Below are 21120 nucleotides of genomic sequence, written 5' to 3'. Positions count from 1 at the left end.
ACGTTTATGATTCGTGCCAGTTGGATTCAGGCATCAACGCTCATGCTTTAAATACGAAACACAAGCAAATCAATATTTATCACTGTTTAAGAATTTAAAGGAAAGCTGTATGTATTTAATGCAGTCAAAATGTTAATGGGAAAAGGTTTCGGTTATACTTTTCTGCACAGACTGCTGCAGAATCAGAAATTGCGAAATATAGGTTTAACTTTTTATAATTATATTTGCCCAAATACCGTTTACGATACGTATAGTCTTCAATGAAGCAGTACTTTGAAATACTACCTTAAATGCTTTTAAAAAGATTCTTGACAGAATAATTATTGATATTTAATATATCTCAACGACGCCCAAAATGGCTCGATTATATCTTCAAGGTAAAATGAGGTTTGACAGGCTAAACATATTTCACGTGTAAACTTTTTAAATTACCCGGTGACTTTGGTAGTTGTGGTTCTCATTTGCAAATTCAAAATATTTAGTACATGTACTATAACAGACGGTAGAACGTGCTTTGATTTTAACGAAATATTGTAAGGTGTATTTACCAATAACTCTAATCGAAGTAATTTAAATGTATGATTCAGTATTTTTCCTTAGAAAGGAATAATGGTCGTTAAAACAAAGTAGCCTTGAAAACATGAAGAGCTGTAGTTACCACCACAACCAAAGATATGCTTCATTGTCGAGTCCCAGAATAACAGAGGTTGGAAATTAACTATATACATATATTTACTGTAGCGCCGACAATTTTCCACTTGATTCTTTAAGTGTTTTGGAAACAGCTGAAGGTCATTGTGAAAACTGCAAATTGATGCCGCCATTTCAGTCTCATTCATCTCAAATTATCAACAGTGTCATTACACTAAAATAATGTAGGGTTCTCTGAGATCACAAAACTTGCTCTCTATTGTGTTGTAAACATTGCTTATTTCATCTATTCCGTACGCTAACATTTCATGACAAGTCATTGTCGTTGTGGTAGAAACATGCTTCTAACCGTAACATACGTATGACAATTTCGCATGGGATCACACTTTGCGCATATCCGCAAGACAAGATCACGTGTCAGTATCTAAGGGTTTATGGGTCTTAGGATCTTGGATGTTTCATTTTGTAACATGAATAATATTCCTGAATGTAAAGAAAAGATAAGTTCATAACAATCATTAATGTACTAGTATTAATTATTCTATTTCCTCTGTAAATAGAAACGTTTTGCGAGGTGTGAATATTCTTGCACGGTTAGGGTCAGTGTCGAATTAGCAAGTTTTGTGCCATATCAAAGAAAGACATTTAGACCTGCTGAGCTAACTGAAGTTTGTTGTTGTAGCTTGTTTTCGTTCTGTTGTTCTTGTTTTTTTTTAAAATAAAAAATGACTGGCTAAGGCTGCTATAAGTTTTCGGACTGTGGGTTCTGTTAATTTGCCTATTGTTCCAAAACTTTACAGTCAAACTCTCACTACTAGGACCATCTTAGCACGAGCATCATAGCGCTATCCTTGCGAAGGTCATTATTAAACGCATACTACTTTATAGGAGATTTTCTAAGGGAGGTAATAATACGAGACATATTTTACAGAACGTAGTGATAGTTCTTGTGCCTATATATGTTGATATTTGACAGAAAAGCTTGTTTCGCTTAGCTTTGCTTACATTAAGCACACACAAATTAAAAATAAAAATATATATCTGGGCATTGTTGCGGAAATCTTATTTGGACTGTGCACTATTAATATAGAACTCTTCTCAGCTCCTGGGTAATGCTGGGTAAGATCTGTACATGTCAAGTCTGTTATAATGTTCTGTTACAAACTCTAAATATAGGCGAATAACAGCTGAGGCGGGTTTATGTTTTCTCGTCTCCCTTAGACTACTCACTGTTAACCGAGTCGAGAAGGAGGTACGACTCCCAGTAAGTATTACAGCTGAATGACACTGGCCTAGATCTATTCAATTCGCCTGAGGTAGATATTCCATATTGAATGAAAACATTTTTGTAATAATCAAATTGATATATGTACAAATAACGCAGGAACGTAAGGAGAAACATGTCATCTGGAGCAGTGTTTGACAAGGTAAGTTTCTAACATACAAGTACTGCTTCTTGTATTTAAGAGGTGACGATGTATATTTATGCAAAGTGAGAACTTAGATAAATCCAATCTACTATATTGGGTTCATGTAACGCTCCATTGGTTAATGTTCCGTTGAAACGGAATTCAACTCAAAACATGATTTATACAATCCTTTTATGTAAAAAAGTCCTGTTTGTTGCAATTAGTGGTGTTTTCACTAGAAAATAAGAACAAAATTTTGGTTAGTGAGGCTTCAATCAGAACTGACTTGAGTGAAACTTTTCTAAACCGGATAAGGCTGGGTCAAAAGAATCAAATTTTTAATGTATGTTGCAAGAGTAATGTGCAGGATTGGGCGCCTCTCGGATAGCCCAAATGGTAGAGCGCCTGTCTAGGGTTAGGGAGGTCCCGGATTTTTTTAAACATCGGTCCGTTCGTGCATTTTTGCCCTATTACGTTTGGCTTTTCCAGTATGATTCCACAATTGTACCTCCACCGGCCAGGTATGATACAGTTAAGTGGAAGTTAGTCTTTAAGACATATGGACTCGTCTCAAAACGCAGGGAGAAATTGGAACGGATAGGGGTGGGCGCAGCGAGTCGGATGGCTCAAGTGGTAGAGCACCCATCAGAAGATAGGTCATGGGGTCGAGCCCCATTACGATAGTGTTTTTTTTCTTCTTCCTGTTACCCCATTATAAGGAGGTTTTATTAATATTAGAAGGGCCTCATCAGGACAAAAATCTGTGACCAGTCTGCAGAGCAGGCTTGGTTATAAAGGGTTAGAGCTAGTACCACAAATAATTTTGAACCGTGGTATATCGCGGTATTTCTGAACAAAATCTATACGTATCACGGTAGACCGCATTTATATTAAGGCCAAACAAATTAATGTTCTAAGGTAGGAGCCGAACACATACTTTTTCTATTTCCGTGTATCAGAAGCTGAAAAATATCTTAATCTGATTTGTACCAAAAGAACACAGCATTATATCCATTAAAGTATTTGAAAAAATTATCTTGATGTAAAAGAAAAAAAATCTATATTAGCTCAAAAGAAAATTGCAGGCCCCCCCCCCCCCAAACGGTCAGTAGTTAGGCTGGATACCCTAGTGACAAGGGGACTTTAATGTTAAACTAGGGGGTTGTACCCTGGGGACTATGTAAATTTAACATGGAAAGCACAGAGTTTGTACCCTAGGGACAATGGGAATTTAACATGGTGGGATGGGAATGTCTACGGACAATGGCAATTTAACATGGGGAATTTTAACATGGCTGGGACTATAGAGGAACAGTGGAAATGGAACATGGATATAGAACACAGACAATAGACATTTTTAATAAAAAGAAATGGAGGCATGAAAGGGAATCTCTTTTCGAGGCATTGGAGTTGCCCTGAAAAGGGCCTTTGTTTTTTTTTTTTTCTTCTTCTTCTTCTTCTAATTTCTTCTATTCCTCCACCAGCTTCTTATTTTCTCTCCTACACTTTTTCTCTTCTTATCTTTCTTCCTCCTTTTTTATATTATCCTCTTTCTGCTTCTCCCCCTCCTCTTTCTTCCTCTTCTCATTTTCTTCTTCCTCTTCAATTGTTTCATTCCAAGCTCTCATCCTTATCCTTTCCTCTTCATCCTCCTTCTCCTCCTTTATTTCTTTCAGCAGATCACTGATTATTTCCTTCAGCTTTGTTATGTTGTTGATCTCCGTCTTTATTCTACGTTGACTATAAGAATAGCGATCCTCGTCCAGTTTTACTAACATTTGCTCAATCATGCCCAAATTGTCCAAAACGTCTTGTAACTTCTTCATTTTATCAAGGTGTTTCGAAGCCATCTTCTTTATTATTCTTTGTAGAATGGCTCGAACGACAAACGCTATGGGTTCTTATATAAAAGCGCGGACGTGAAGGAAAACATCCCCTTCTTTTGTCATCTCATATTATATGCTATCCACACACGTAAAGCAGCAAAATCAAACCCAAAATATACTATCCACACACGTAAAGCATCTGTTAGTGGTGACACCTCCCTGGCCTGGTACCGCACACGCGTCTCCAACTCCAGTCTCCTTGCCAATTCACCCTTGTGACTGGAATTGCAGAAGAGGGATGATTGGCTTCAGAATCCCAGTCTTCACTCTCTGCGGTCCTGAAGACTTCCCCCTGTCTGTGCTGAATTCGTGGATGGTGTTGTGGCTGTGGCTGTGGTGGAAGAGGTTGTGCCTGTGGCTGTGGTGTAGCTACTGGCTGGGGCGATGTCCTCACCAAGGATTTCACCTCACTTTTTTGCCTCATTATTATGTGAGGCAGGATTCCTTTCTTCTTTTCCTCCTCTTCCCTGTCTTCTCTCCTCGTCTTCCTTCTTTATCCTTCCCTCTTCGACTATGGCCTCCGCGGCCAGTTCATTCAGTATGCGCCTGGCATATTCCAGGTGTGTCTGGAATTCTAAAAGCTTTTCAAGTCTGCTACTCAATTTTACTGTTGATCAATCAACAAGGATAGCCAGACTGCCGATCGGTTTTCAATTTATACGAAAAGCACGGACGTGAAGGAAAACATCCCCCTAAGACACAAAACTTATATTACCTAGATCATGACCAAACAACGCGCGGACCTAAAAGAAACACTCACTTTTTATACTACCCATCACTATTCTAAAAAATTTTGACAAGCCACTTAAAGAAAATACTTACACACACACACACACACTTTCCAAGTAAGATAAAGAATTCATATGCTTATACACGCACTTCTATTTTTTAACTTAATATAGGCAATCGATTGTTATTTCTTTTCTAGAGTATGGGGTAGCCCTGAAAAGGGCTGTTTTTTTGTGTGTGTGAACTTGAAGCTATGGCAATCTTTTAGGTTCTAAGATTGCGACCTCCTCTGACGATAGGCTTTCTCCCAGGATAAGGTCTGCTTCTTCGGAAAGAGAAGAAGAACTCTTTGGTGTCGATACGACAGTCGACAAAACCTCTGTCAGGTTCAGGTTGCTGCTGCTGCTGCTGTTGTTGCTGTTGCTGCTCTCTCTGCTGTTTCTGAAGTTTGTAATTCTCTGTCCATTCTTCTTTCTCCCTGTTAATTTCTTCTCTGAAGAGCTCTTCTATCAGGTCTTCAGTGACTTTTAACATTCTAACATTCTCTATCTCTTCAGGCTTCGGTATCAGACTGTGTCTGACCCTATGCAAATTCACGTAGGCTTCGTTTAGCTTAGCTGGTCTGGAGCACATCTTCGTAGGAGGATGAGTCGACAATGGATGGTCAGACTGGAGATTACCCTGGTTTTATAGTCAAAGCACGGACGTGAAGGAAAACATCCCTACACGGTTTTCGAGTCAGAAAGTTCAATGAGTGTCATGGGAGGAATAATAAGAAGTCAAAGAGCATGAATCAGGATACCTATAGCCAAACAAACCACAAAGACATTTTTTCTTTCAAACACAACATTTTTATTCAAAATCACTTAACACTAACAAGTAACTATAACATTTTAACAATAACTATTCAATTTCACATTAAACATTTTTTTCAAATAATAAACATTATTTCTCAAATCACTAACGCTATTTTTGACAATGCTGACAACGTTGTGAATGAAATTGTGATTTCCACTGTTGGAAGTCATTAGGCCATTGATGGATACTACGTTTCGTAGCTTGAGACAAAAGATAAGCATAATGGTCACAAAACCATCGATCTACTTTCACATCGTTTCTAGAAGAAGAACTAGGATCAAAATGAGTCACTAAATGTTCTAAAGAATAGTCCAGACTGCGATGATGCAGAAAATACACACAGTACTGTCCACACACCATGGAATCTGTGCCTTGTAATTTCACATTATTGAATCGTGTGGTCTGAGTATTTCTTCTCATAAAGTCAATGATATTGTCTTCCAAAGGAGGCAATCCATACGAATCGAAATATTCCACACATCCTTCTTGAGGAAAGTAGACGGCTACCCAGTGGGTTCCTGGGAGATGACTGTTGTCCGTGTTGATGACATAAGCTAGATGGTCTTGAGGTTTGCGATGAGGGAGTTCATCTTTAGCACATACGACAGGATTCCAAGAAGCAGTGTACGAACTGTGGTTCAAAAGATAATAAAGTTCCCAGGTATCCATGTTTTGTGTGGCTTTTTTCCTCACAGGTAAAGATAAGTGATCAATTCGATCCTGACTTTCTCTTGGAAAATGTCTGACAAGTAAAAGGCGTTTAGCTCCGAGTTCGGACTATGGTTCACGAGAGTTTCGATGCGACGGATCTCCAGAGGCGTTAATGGAGGACAAGAATGTTCACGCAAGCCTTTATACCACTGATGCAACACGACTTCTTTCGAGATGAGACCCCAAGCTTCGTACAGAGACTCGTCCAATTTTTCTTCTTGACTCAACATCAGACATTTATCGTGTTGAATTTGACTGGGATGATCGTTGTGACATCCATAGCAATCTTCCTTGATCAATTCCTTAATTTTTTCTGCCTGGACTGTAGCAAAACAGGAGACTAAATGGGCTTCTTGTTCTGGCCATCTCGACTTCATCATGATGAATTCTTCGTCTTTATCTTGGGATTCTTCTTCCACAGTCTTTTCACATTCCATGTCCAAAGTTTCTCCAGTAGGTAAAGAGGGATAACAGTCTTCCGTGGCTTCTAATAATCTAGAATGACTTCTCTCAAACTGTTGACTTCTATCGTATTGTCAAATTCTGCATACAGGAGGACGTTCACTTTGTCAGGTAGAGGATTAATAAACTGAAGTTCCACACGAATCTGGCCGGATTTTATAGGGTGGAAATGTCTCTCGTCGCTCCCTTGGTCTGGAGTGAAATCATACGCCCACAAACCGTAGCCTCCTGTATAATCCTCGTACGATATGCCGTGACTGGTGTTAGTTCCTAACTGTCCAGTGGCTTCGTACAGAGACAAGTACGACCTCAAGTAATTCCTGTCACCAAACTTAGGCTCAAAGGGTCGGGTACATAGTGTCTTGCCATCGCGATTGACTTCGATCTTGGCTACGTTGTAATGATGAAACAGGAAAGGATTTTCGTTGTGGACTCCGCTGAAGGCTGAATTCTTGACGATACCAATAATCAAACGCTTAGGTAACTGGCCTTGGAACAGATGATCTTCGATCATGGATCGCTGCCCAGCAGGAATAGTGAAGGTTTTTACTTCCACGCGTCGTATCGGATACTTGGCGGTCGTTCTGCTCAACGTGTGACTGATGTCGTTTCCCACTCTGGGTAACACTTCCACGCGTCGCACGTAGAGCCTGGCTTCTTGGATGATGGTTTTGTGCTCGTTAGCATGGGCCATCAAATGGAAAGAGGTACTGCTACGATTCAGTCTCAGGCGAATATCCATCCCGTTCAGTAAATACTTTTCTTGTAACCACATGTCCAAATGCAAACGATCCATCAGTTCTAAACTACGTCCTTGCAGAATTTTATTTCTACGTGTGTTAAACCCCACATTGTGAGGATCGTCATCTGCTGTGAGGGCTGTATCGTTAAACGTGTTATCCCCCGCTGTCAGGTTTCCATACTACGCAAGCATCCAGATGAGTATTCTTGGCTTCTTTTCCGTACGTCAAGAGATTTTCCAGGTAGGCACGATAAGAGTAAGTATCCATGCAGCTGCTGACCAGTTTGTTATTCAAGTACAAGTCCACTTCGCTGAACAAGGAATGCATGAAATTGTTGACAGGAGCTACTCTAGCATCGCCTCATGGATTGGTGTTGTCCGTTTTGATCACTTTGACTTTCACATACAGGTAACTGCTATTCAGATCGATGTAATCTTCGAGCTGACCTTTGATATCAAACTCGATGGGAGCTGAATCCGTCAAAGAGGAGACGGGATGAAATTCCACCCATTGGGATTCTTGCATCGTCATCATGGTGGGTGGCATGGCAAACAGATCCAGTTCCGACTTGGAACAGGCACAAGACTCTCGGTGCATCATTTTTTTCTGTTTCTCAATACTTTAAGAATCGAAAACGTCTAAGTCTCGAACAGTTCTTCTTTTCTTTGTATTTCTAGCTTTAGAAGTGCGAAGTCTGGTAAAAGGGTGTTTCCTTCTTCGTCTCTTTCTGCCTTCTCCTTGCTGTCTCGTCAGGTTTAGGGCATTTATAGGAGTTTCTCGTCGACCCAAAAGGTCTTTGCCCATTTGCAACAAGACATTTTTGCCTGCTCTCAAGAAAGCTTCTTTTGAGTTTTGTTTGTCGATGATGACATTTTGGAGAAATTCATTGCCGTGTGTCAATGCCGCATCTTTCAAGGCGTGCAATCCGCGTGTCACCATCGGTTTCAACACCGGAGCCACCGAACGAAAAGCCGATTTTAACATATCTCCTAAACCGTGTCCTCGTTGTCGAGCAACCCCTCGGTACACTGGATACATGACTTACAACTCGTTAGAGAACCGTTTTCGAAAATGGAGTTTCACCGTGACTTTTCCTTTGGTAAATGGAATATTTTGTTCCAGATCTCCTTTTATATCAATGTTGACCGTGACAGGCAAATAGTGAGGATGTACAAATTCGCGGTGTACGTGATAGGTGTTTCCACCTTCCTCGTCAGTGACCGTGGCAGAATCCACTTTGAAAGGAATGACACGCAGTAACGGTACGGAGGTGTGTCCCACCACGTTATACTCCACCACATCGGAGTACACAAAGATCAAATTCAGTCCTTGGTTCATTTCTACCCGGGAATGAAATAACTTTTTAAAAGAATCGTTGTCGGAAATGACTGGTAATTCGTTTTTCTTCATCATGGTCATCCTCATGTCCATGTCCCCACCCAATATGTCAAACAATTCAGGGCAAAATAAAATAGACATAATTTTACTCCCGTCAAATTTCATCAGGAAGCGACGAGCTGCTTTGTGGTATTCCAGGGAGACACTTTTTCTGACACTTGCCAAACCTTTAAGAAACACGACATTAAACCTGGAGGCTATGGTGCTCACCAAATGTTGACCACTAAAATAATAGCCTGGAGGAACGAACAAGTGATAGGACCACTTTTGAGTTTCTGAGTTACATATTTTGTTATTATATTTGACATGGGTATTCAAGTACTTCTGCAAACGTTCGTCATGAACTTTCATTGAAAAATAATTTTGATTGGGAAGGACACTGAGGACTTGGGTCGGGTGAATGATTTCTACCAAAGCCACTTCCCAATGGACTTCGTGATCTGATTGGATGGTCTGAGGTAATTTGGCCGTGTAACAGCACAACATGTTGTTGGGAAACACCTCCATGGAACTGTCACTGGGTAAGGTTAAGTAAAATTGGTTGTTAGTGTGACTCATAATTCCAGAGTTTTGTGGCTGTCCGAGGGGTTACTGGAAGTCAGAGGAGTGTCTCCGCTCAAAATGGGTTTGTTGTTGTTGTTGGAGTGGTGACTGACACTGGCACTGGACACAAGGTTCCCGTTGTTCCCGTTCGAGGTGAATTTCAGGGAGGGATTGGGAAGCAGGTAACCGATGCAACTGCTCAATAAAATGGTCCACAATTGTTTGTCTCCTTGTTGCAAACTCAAATTGGCAATGACTATACTGATGACACAATACACCACAAAGATTTGGCAGAAAAAGACGATTCGCGTTTTAGGCACACGTTCTCCACACCACACCCACAAGGGTTGTTTTTGTAAATCTTGCAGAGAAGAACTAGGTGAAGGAGTGGTCGCAGTAGCTGAGTCTGTGTGAAAGGGCATGATGGTCACTTCTTTTTATAGTCGATGACTTGCGAAGCGTCGATCCAAGAATCAAAACTGGGTGGATATCCTTTCCAACGTACTTTGACTTCTTTGACACGTCGTTTGCCCACTTTACGGGTTCTGCGTTCGAGAATGCTTTCGATGTCGTACACGTCGTCTTCTTTTTTGGTGACACGTTGTAACTCGGGCAAATAAAACGTTCCTTTGAGCACTTCTCCGTTCATGTCTTCCAATTTATAGACGGCAGGATGACGGCCATGCACTCGTCCAGTGACGCGAAACAATTCGGTCGTCCAGTTAGGTAAGTAACCTTTGTCGAAAGTGCGTTTGGTTTTGCCAATGCGCACCCAATCTCCTACGGCCAACATTCCACTTTTCTCGGGACAGCCCTCGTCGGGTACGTACCAAACATGCGATCAGACACCAGCACTTCTTTGTCGGGAGTCACCTCTTGCGGGGCACGTCCAATGCTTCGATGGTAAGATTGGTTGTACGCTTGCACCAGGTGCGGTAAGATGTCGATATACTTCAGAGTGTGGTGATGCGTAAAATATTTCCACATGCGTTCTTTCAAAGTGCGTTGAAAACGTTCCGCGATGCTGGCCTTGGTTTCAGGATTCTCGGTGGTAAAAAACTGAATGTCAAGTTTCTTTAATTCTTTTTGGAAAGCTTGGTTGAGAAATTCGGTACCTTTGTCCGTTTGCCATCGAAGAGGGTGACGACCGCTTTCTTTCAACACCTGTTGCAGGGCTCGCACTAACTCACTGCTCGATTTGGAAGTCAATGGTACGACCCAGGCAAATTTGGAAAAGACGTCGATGACACAAAACAAATATTTGTAGCCGCGATTGTAGCTGGCCAAATGAGAGACATCAGCTAAATCGGCATGCTATTGATTATCAATGCCTTCCACTTGGGTGCGACTTCTGGAAAACTTGCGTCAAATGGGTTTGTGTAAAGTGTAGGTAGCTTATTCTTGTAACCATCGTTGCACTTGAGGTAAACGGAGACTTTTCAGTTGCGTTTTGGCAGCACGATGCAATTTTTGAACTCCTGCGTAACCTGCAGGATGGGATGGGTCGTAGTAAATGTTGGCTAATACTTTTTCCATTTTGTTTGTTAATAGTCACCCACTCTTCGCTGATGCTACTTGGAATGGGGCGATAGGATGGTTTGGAAACGAATTTACGTGTCCGATGGTCTACGAGAATAGAAGTCGAAGGTAGTGGTGGAGGCGGCAATGGAATGGCTTTGGTCTTCTTTTCTTTTTTCACTTCTGGTTTCCCTTCTTTCTTTTTCACTTCTGTCGAAGGAGGAGTGGACATCATCTTTTTAACCAAAGCTTTCATTTCTTCTCTTTAAGGTGTGGGGGAAGGTTTCAACAAGGATGCTGCAATCTTACTAGAAATGGGAGCTGCTGACTATGTTTGAGAAAATTCTCGTATCTCTTCTTCCTCAGGTCTTTGTGGGGTAGCGTCTCTGGTGACCCCTGGGGCTGATAGTAGTGGTGGTGGTGGCAGTGTGGGGGATGGACTTTTCATCAGGGTCTTAAAATCTTTCAGAGTGGGAAGAGCTGTTTCGTCTAAAGCTTTTTGGTGAAAGAGTTGCAGTCGTTGCAAGAGTTGACCATACTTTTGCGATTTTTCTGTTTCGGACAAATCTTGGCGATCCCTCAAGGACTGCAATTCGTGTTGTAACTGGGACATCTCGCTCAGATTGGGATTGGGAGGGGTCCGTTGTTCTTGCCAACGATGGTATTCCATCCATCATTTGTAAGGCACTAAAGCTAGTTTTCGTCGTTCCACTGGATGTCAAGGGTCAATTCTGAGATCTTGGGACTTCAGAGGTCCTTTTTATCTTGCTCCCACCAGTCCTCCCAACATGGTTCCCAAGACTCCTTTCAGCAACGGGCCTAACAAGAGGGGTAAAATTCCTCCACGTTGGACCAACATCTTCTTCTTTTGACGAATGGGGATTTTCTTTTGAACCGTTTGGCGAAGAACGTGACGATGTTTGCCTAAGCATTGTTTCTGGTGTTTGGACAAAGGGATCGTGCCTTTCAAAACGTTCAAACAACATTCGCACACGGTATCGATGACCTCTTTGGAGGCTGTTTGAATGAGTTTTTTTCGTAGGGGTGGAGAAGCTTTGGACAGGACAGATAACATGTCCCCATGTTTGACTAAACGAGGAGGCAGTCCATTCCTTTTCTTTCCTTGGGGCTTAGAAGAGGGATGTTTTCTGGAGGGTGACATCTTTGAATCTTCAGGAGCACCAAAACACTGATACCCTACTTTGTCACACACCTTTTTTATACTGGGACGCGTCGCCACTGATTGTCTTTACGTCGTATTAACTTGAGGACAGGCATGACACGTCTTGCAGGGGTACGTAACGGACTAAATCGAGCCAGTTCTTGCTTGGACAAATCCAGTAAACTTTGTAACATGCCCGATCTTTCTTGGACTTTGATTTTGGGAGAAGGTACTTTGTGAGCAGCGACCACTGCCGCTAAAGAGGAGGGTCCTGCCACTGGAGAAGTTCTTGGTGTCATCAACGGAGAAGTTCTTGGTGTTATCAACGTCTCCAAGTACTTCTCAGTTCTTGGTGTCATCAACGGAGAAGTGAATGAACCTGAGGCTGCCGGAGACGCGGTCACCGTCCTTGTAGGTCGTGGTTTGCGAGTGTAAGGTTGTGTCCAGGCCGAAGTGCCTCTCTTGCGACTAGTTTTCTGTGGACTTATCTTTTTATGGGGACTTTTTCTCTGTTTCTTTTTCTGGGGTCTTTTCTTTTAACGGGGTGGTGACCGGAAAGAGGAGGGTTCCACCACTGGAGAAGTTCTTGGAGACACGGGTCTCCTTGGGGCACTGGTCTTGACACGGTGGTTCTTTTTATTCTTGGAGCTTCGTTTGGCTTTTTTCTTAGGAAGAACTTTGGGAGCATTAGGATCCCATCTTAAGAGAGAGCGAATGATGACACCTCTTAGAGTACCGCTCCCTCCAGGTTTCAAAATGATTTGTTTTTTGGTTTGGGTGTCGATGCGGGGATCGGCCAGTTGGGTCAAAGCGACTTTGTTTTGATCAAAAAAGCGTTTGGTTTGATGAGGAATCTGAATGATCCCTTGTAGTAATTGACGTGCTGTCACCGTGAACCATCGTAAGACTTCTTTGAGACTGGCTTCTAAGACACGAGCCCGTATTTGTGGATTTTTTTCGCGACTGATGACATACAAGGCACGAATCAATTTGACGGGAAGATGAGACTGAAGGGACGTCATGTTGAGACTGTGCGAGACAGACGAAAAGTGTCTAAGGTTTTTATAGATTTTTTGTGGGGTTAAGTCGAGGACGGAGACGTGTACAGGACAGGCCCTCCGTCTTGGCACCAGTGGTGAAACAATTGGGTACGAAATCGCAAATCAACAGGGGTGGTAGGTTTCAGATCGACGAGTAAATAGGCGTGTGGATTTTGAGTGGCATCGTCGTAAGCCTGAGTGGGTCAAGGCGTTCCTAACTGTTTGGCTAAGACTTGCATTTGCGATTTATCTCGAGGGCTTTTAAACAAGACCACGTAATGAGCATTGAGACTGATGATTCGATGGGCTTTACTTTGTTGAAACAAATTTTGAGTGATGTAAACGACACTGGCATTACGATGATGCCCTTTGCGTGGAAACTAAAGTTTAATTTCTTCTTCGTCTTCTCCTAACATGTCGTCGAAAATGACCAAATGGGTTTGACGGGAGTCAGACACGATTCCATCGTCTTCTTTAGGAATGCCTTCCACAAACACGATGGAATCGCCTTGACTTTCTCGCAAGAGGGTGTACGCCGATTGCCACTCTTTGTAACACCACACGATGCGTTGAAGTGGACGATCGATCAAATGATGTTTATATTCGATCAAACGTTTGACAAATTCGGTTTTGCCTGAACCGCTAGGTCCAGCAATGAGCATGTTAAAGGGATGGCGAAGACACAAAGCCTCCCAACTGGCACGATCTAAGTGTTCGTCGATGACTTTGACAGTAGAGAAAGAGGGAGCAGAGACAGCAGAGGTAGCCATAGTGTTAGGAATGTCACTTGTGACACGAAAACAGACAAGACAAGAGTTTTTATACTTTTTTCAGGACACGTTTATTGAATGTTTTAAACATGAACACGAAAGACTAAAATACATAAAAGCCAAAGGCTTAAGTACAACGATAAAATGCACATAAAAAGGATCAACGTGGAATAGAAACAAGTTTCTGTACAACATGTTTTGGGTAATGTTCTGACCAGTTCAACAGGGGGCAAGGTTACACAAGTGTCCTCCCGAAGGGGTCTTTCAGGAATGTCCACGACAGTCCTGTCCTGGGTGACGAGTTCTTCTTCTGGTACTGTCACTAACACAGCTTGAAAAATGACTTTTTTTTTTGGACGTTGATCACAACTCTCGAGCATACTTGGCCACTTCTTGGGTCCAAGCCTCAAAACCCCCTCTTTTCCAGGCACGTGCATCTGTCCAATGGGAGTGTAAGTCACAAGCTACACACACATCGTCATACACATCTTCGGTAGCTAAAAGTTGACGAATCTTTTTTTCACGTAGAGGTCGAGAAGTATCCAGATGAAAACGCAAGGCTTTGAGCAAAATGAGTCTTTCGTGAACATTTAAGGCCATTTGGGTGGTAAGTACTGTTCGTAAAGAGTCCACAAGAAATCGGCTGGTAAACGAAATCCCAGAAAACAAGTCACTAAGACACACACCACTTGTCGACCCAAATTGAATGGATAAAGTTCTTGTAATAACTGATGGTAATGATCCACGGTTTGAATATGGTCATTGAGTTCCTTCCACGGAATCTGTTCAATCACATGTGATAAAAGTCGTGCCATGGCAGGCTGTTTTTATATTCAATTTTCTTCGGAAGCAATGCACGTACTTTCTAGCCAGAGATCTTCGTTCTCCAGTTAGAAATTTAAATGCTCCAAACTGTAACCTACACTTCAGAGTTCGATTAGAAGTTTCCACTTCCACTAAGTAGAGTTCACGTAAAATATGTTGGTAATCCTTTAACTCATCTTCCTCAATTCGTTGTTCTATGTGAATCTCGAAGTAACGAAAATTATGAACATGTCCATCATTGGCGACCAGGAAGTATTGAACAAGGTCTGACCACTGGAACAATTTTCTGACGAATCAGTTCTCTTATAGCATTCAGGTACCAGTGGTTCAAAGACCGCTGACGTAACGGATGCAATTGTTCTTTACGTTTGACTTGTATTTTGACAAGTTCTCGGTAAATGCGTTCTCTCAACTCCACAGGCAAACCACGAATGTTCTCTTGTAAAGTATCCATGAATAGATCATACTAAATCCTCTTTTGTCCGACCCAAGAAATGTACTGTTTGCACAGACATGGTTTTACTTCAGTGTCGAATTTAAATGGTTGAGTCACTAATTTGCACATCACAATTTGTTCAGAAGTTTCCTCTTTTACTAAGGTGACATTGTGTAAAAGATGTTGGTAAGTCTTTAACTCTTCCTCTGGAATTCGATGCAGTAAGTTTACAATGTAGTACATAGAATCATCAATCCCAATCCAATACTGTTTTAAACCATGGGGTCGTTGATGAATGTCTGTCCATTGGAACACTTTTAACTGAATCAGTCCTTGCATTGCATTCAGGTACCAGTGGTTCAAACACCGCTGACGTAACGGATGCTATTGTTCTTTACGTTTGACTTGTATTTTGACCAGTTCTCGGTAAATGCGTTCTCTCAACTCCACAGGCAAAGCACGAATGTTCTCTTGTAAAGTATCCATAAACAGGTCATACTAAAAAACTTTTTTCTCGTAGACAATCAGTGTACTGCCTGGTCAGAGATGGTTTTACTCCAGTAGCAAATCTAATTGGTTTAGTCACTACTTGCACTTTACAGTTCGTTCAGAAGTTTCCTCTTTCACTAAGGTGACATTCTGTAAAAGATGTTGGTATTCCTTTAACTCTTCTTCCTCTGAAATTTGTTGCAGTAAGTCTACCTAATAACAAATAGAATCATCAAGAATAAACCAGTTCTTTGAACCAAAAGGTAGTTGATCAAGGTCTGTCCAATGAAACACTTTCAAACGAATCAATCCTTTTATAGCATTCAGGTACCACTGATTTAAAAACCGGTGACGTAACGGATGCAACTGTTCTTTACGTTTGACTTGTATTTTGACCAGTTCTTGGTAGATGCGTTCTCTCAACTCCACAGGCAAAGCACGAATGTTCTCTTGTAAAGTATCCATGAATAGGTCAGTCCGTACAATTGAATTTACAATCTTCTCCTAGAGCAAAAGTAATCCACATAATAAGTAATTTCTGACCACTGCCACTCAGGGTAACGTCCAAGAATGTCACTGAAATCTTTTGATGTAAACGGTCTAAAGCGGTTTAATAGGATGAACGCACCCTTAATCCAGAGAAATCTAACACATTGGTTGACTTTTTTCACTTTCCTCTTGTGAATTTCTCGGCACAAAAGTTCTAGTTACCCATTGAGATTTCACTCTGGCAAGTCCCTGCCAAACTTCCTTGTAAATCTTCTCTTGCAGTTCTTTAGGCAATGATTCAATATCATTTTTGAAATGAAGTTTAAATACTGGTCTCGGTGATGTCCAACATTTGACTCCTAGCCAATCTGGTTTCTTCAACGACATGGTAAGTTACTTCAATGTCTCGGTCCCACCAAGGGTAAGTAATGACAATTCGGTGACCATCGAGCATGTTCCAGGTAGGCCGAATCTTGTGGTTCCCAGTGGTGAAGTGACACACCGCAACTGAAGCACTTGACTTTATCCCCTTCGCCCAAGTAGAAAAATCCGGCTCTGGCTAATTCTTCGGGGTTTGGTCCTCTCAGATACTTAGGCCATTTTCCTTTGAACGATTGAAGACGATTTTCAAAGTCGCAGTATTCAGGCAAACGTACAGGAAACGAATATTCGTGTTTCACAGGATCTCGATGAGGGTAGAGTGACATCAATAGGAGTTTGCTCAGGGCTGGATGACATCCGTAGGGTGGTAGACGTGAAGGTTGACATCCACATTTAAAATGAAACCCAATAAAGTGTCCAAGAGGACGAGTGGCATCGCTTTCGCATTCATCAGGTTTGACACGCACAGCATCACTTTCCATGATAGGGGTAGTGAGAACAAAGTTCCCATGATGCTTTACGGCATCACTAAGGTCACAACGTACAGCATCGCCCCCATCGCAAGACTCGCAATCGCACTCGACTGCAAACTCCGTTACGCAGTTACAATAGCAACCGCATGGACACTTGCAGTTTCCTTCCGGACATTTTTCGTCGCAATGCATGGGTCTTATCCATCCAATATTAGTCACACTAGGGGGAGGTAAAACTTTTTTACAATCCCCAAGCTGGAACGATGTCTCTTTCAAAGGATTCATCTTGTTCGCTTGGTCTTGGTAGTCACAATGAACTATCGATCTTGAACATTGTCCTTTTTTATATACAAACCAATACCAACATGTCCATATGGCAACGGAAAGTGATTGGGATGTCGCACTCGCTTCTGGTACACGATTTGATAGACTTTTTCCAAAGGTCGACTGACGATGTGGTGAGTTGGTAAACGTACAGTCTTGTTTGGCTGATAGGTGGTCACTTTAAAGTGTTCATCTTTTCCAGACTGCAAGGCTTCTTTCAATACACCAAAGTGCACCACTCGACTGGTACGATAATTCAGAATCAATCCTTTCACTTTACACTTCGTGTGCACTTCTCCTTGTTTGTCCCGGTATTCGTAGCCGTAATTTTTAGGACCACCACTCGCGAAACTTAAAATTGTCTCGTCGGGGTGCTCGTCTGTCCAGGCTCCTAAACGGTCTCCTTCGATCAGGGTGTTGTTGACTCGGGTGATCGATGTAGATGCAACTGTCCGAGTCAAAGTACAGGACGCGTTCCCCTAACAGTTCTAAAGCTTCGTACAATTTTAAGCGTGAATGAGCTGTCACGTAAGCGGCAATGATGACATTTCCAAATTTGTCGGCTTGTACAAAGTCCAGATCTTCTTCGTAATTGACTAAGATCAAATCCTCACGAACGACGTCCACGTGTTTCGTGTATTTGGTTTTGTCGTGAATCATCTGGAAGTAGCGGGAAGGTTCTGTCAAATATTCCGTCTTGGGTAAACACCGTCGTTGTGCCATTTTATCCCACAAGCAATTTAACATCACTTTGGCAAACGATCGCCTGCCTTGATTTTTCTCAATGTGATCTAAAGTAATGCCTTCTTATGCCCAATATTTCTTTTTGAATTTATTTTGGTCTTCGGGAGTGTGACACCAGGAAGGATAGCCACTGGCTTCTTGTTTCAGTTTCAAAAAAGCATCCACGTAGTCGGCGAAAATGCCTTTCTGACTGGGGTCACCCTTGTGGTATTGTTGTGTCTTGGGAAGTGACAAATTTCGTACACTTCTAACAGTTGGTATCCCATGTCCAGAGCTTTGAACAAATCTACGCTGATCCACGTCCCCGTCAAGGCACGTTCTTCCTGGGTGTGCTGACAAGGCTGGTCTTGGTTGCACGTTTCGGCACAAGTACCGCACAAGGGAAACATCAGTTTGCCTTGACAATGGTGAGGTAACATGGGATGGTACAAGTCCGTGGGAGGCAAAACTTTACACCTGATCAAGCCTTCGTATTGTCGAATGTTTTTCAGGTTCTGTTAGCAATTGCGGGTGCCCTGTAGGAAAGCGACAATATTTGCACACATAGGGATACAGCGAACACACGTCCAAGTATTTGATTTCTTCTCCTTTCTCTTCATCGACTTGGTACAGCAAACAGGTGGCATTAGTCCTTCCTCCGTACAAACTATCCGTCGGATTCAGGGGGTCCATGAACTTTATACGGTGCGTTTAAACCATAGATGATGAAAACGTTTTTTTCGTTTATTATTTTACCTCGAAAAACGCGTTTTTTTTACGTTTTTTATTTTTTGCGTTTTTTATATTTGGTACTTCCATATTTTTTTATCATGGGCCATACAGGCGGTCCTCTGTCATACTCTAGATAACAAATATTGATCAATAATGAATCTATGATGCTAGCCTACGATACTTTACGTAAACATGCTACAACATAGTGCTGATATCTGGTGGTGTAGGCCAGGCGTGGTCAGATCAGTCAGATGGCTAGCGTGTTAGGTCCCCGAAAGATTTTTTCACGTCCTCCAGGAATCTTGCTGCAGTGAGGGCAATGACTGAAGATAGGTTCTTGAATCCACTTCTCACACGCTCGATGAGCCACGCAGAAATTAGGAATGTGAATGTCGGTCTTTTGCATGCATTCGAAATCGAAAAAGATAAAATTGCCTTTCTTCTTGTGACCATCCTCTTTCTCTTGTTGGGGCTGGTATTTTTGCATGTAGCATTGATGTTCCAAGTCCACGATTCGGTGAAAATGTGACATTTTTTCTTTCCTCGACATACGTGTGTCTTGGAATTATTGGTAAGTATGCCTTTTCCACACGTGGGGCACAATCTCAGCAGTTGACAAGCACATTTCTTCTGTGAACCTTGCGTCTTCAAATGTTGTTGGTAACAGGTAGGACTGACAAACGTGCGCAGACAAGCAGGACAATGCACTCGTTCTTGTCCTTCGTTCGGACAGGGTTGAGAAGCCAAACATCCTGAGCATTTCGATCCACAATGTTTGTGTTGCTCTCGATTGTTATACCCATAGTCACATTTCTCACAGTAATAACCGTATCCCAGAAATGCAGTGATACTGGTAATGGTATCGAAATGTTCATCGTGATGATAGAGATGAATGTATTTTCCATCTTTGAAATCTCGGCCTCGAAACAACAGAGACCCACGCACTTCTTGAGGGTACACTTTCAAGGTGTATCGTGGAGCTAGGACATCTTGCAATTTTTGCATCTCAGGAATACCGTAGGGTGTGTCTTTGGACAGACCGGCTTGTTGTAACAGGAGTTCTGCTTCATTTCGTTGTCTGGCTCGGTTCGATTTTCGTATGTTCTCCCAGGCTCTTTTCCATTCTGCTGTGTCGTTTTTGTCGGCATACGTTCGTCCCACCACGATTGCTCTGGCTAAACACATCTGGTCTTGATAATTGTGAATTTGGACGAGGCTTGTTTTGGTGTTGCGAAGACCGTTCACCAATAAGACCTTTTTGCGTCCACTCCCTTGAGGTGGAGAGACGTGGGTCATGTCCAGTGTGGCTTTTCCATCGGTGATGTCAAACTGGTCTTTGGATTGTTGCACGTGTTGAATCTTGTCCATGGCTTTGGAAGCGGTTAATTCTGCAGGGCTGCTAAATTCGATCCAAACAGGGGATTTCAAGCCGTCGTGTTGTATGGAAAGTCTCAAGCGATCGTCTTCTTTGTTTTGATATTGATGTTTGAGTGTGGTGAGCAAAGAATCCCACATCTCGGTGATGAAGCCCTCTGCTTTCTCTAACGGTACGTAGGACTTGATATCTTTAAACTTCACTCTGTAAGTGTAAGCCGTGGTTCTAAATTTTCTAGAGAAGCGCTAGATCACTTTTCTGCCTCTTACTTTCTTCTTTCTTCTCGATTGAATTGGATCGTTTCATCTTGACTGCAAAAAGTCAAATGACTAAAGTTTAAACACCATGGGTCACTTTATAGCCATGACAGACCAGCGTATATAAAGGGTGTGTGTCTTGTCCTTCCACTATTCATTTCAAACCGAGCAGAACGATGGACGAGACTACACAGATCGAACTTTTCATCAGAGCTTTGCGAGGGGTCATCAGAAAATTTTCTTCAGACCAGCCGACGGACTACTCACCCTCCTTTCGAGATAAAAGTCAAGATACTTGCTATATCTGTCAGAAGAAAGGGCATTGGTCTTCAGAGTATCCAGACTGTCAAAAAAGCAAAACAGGGGCTAAAAGAGACAAAAGTCAAGATACCTGTTATCATTGTCAAAAAAAAAGGACATTGGTCTCCAGATTGCCCTAAGAAACAACAGGAGCAAGAAGAAGAAGAGGGGAGTTATGGAGAGGAAGAAGAGGAAGAAAGAAGACAGGTGAAGAAACAGAAACAGGAGAAAAGAAGAAGAAGGGAAGAAAGTGAGGATGAAGAGGAGGAAAAAGCTGTGAAAGTGAAGACATTTAAGAAAAAGAGAGAGTGAAGAAAGACAAAAGAAGAAGCCTATGAACTTTTTTAAATGTTATGTTGTGTTGTGATTTGGATTGTAAAATTTGTACCAGAATAAACAGTCTATAAAACGTAAGTGTCTGTTGGTTTTGATTTTC

At 42.0% G+C, this 21120-nt stretch overlaps 1 protein-coding gene across 1 annotated transcript in view; it reads left to right on the top strand.

Moving 5' to 3' along the window:
• Positions 1–1907: 1907 nt before the first annotated feature.
• Positions 1908–21120, top strand: part of LOC149803569 (uncharacterized) — a 94090-nt gene continuing 74877 nt past the window's right edge. The window contains exon 1 of the mRNA XM_089953309.1: positions 1908–2078. Coding sequence (XP_089809435.1) covers positions 2052–2078 — 27 coding nt within the window. The 5' untranslated portion in view covers positions 1908–2051. The remainder of the gene's footprint in view (positions 2079–21120) is intronic.

Source organism: Sinohyriopsis cumingii, chromosome 3, assembly GCF_028554795.1.
Source record: "Sinohyriopsis cumingii isolate HCF-2022 chromosome 3, ASM2855479v2, whole genome shotgun sequence".
NCBI lineage: Eukaryota > Metazoa > Mollusca > Bivalvia > Unionida > Unionidae > Sinohyriopsis > Sinohyriopsis cumingii.
This window is presented reverse-complemented; position numbering and strand designations above follow the sequence as displayed.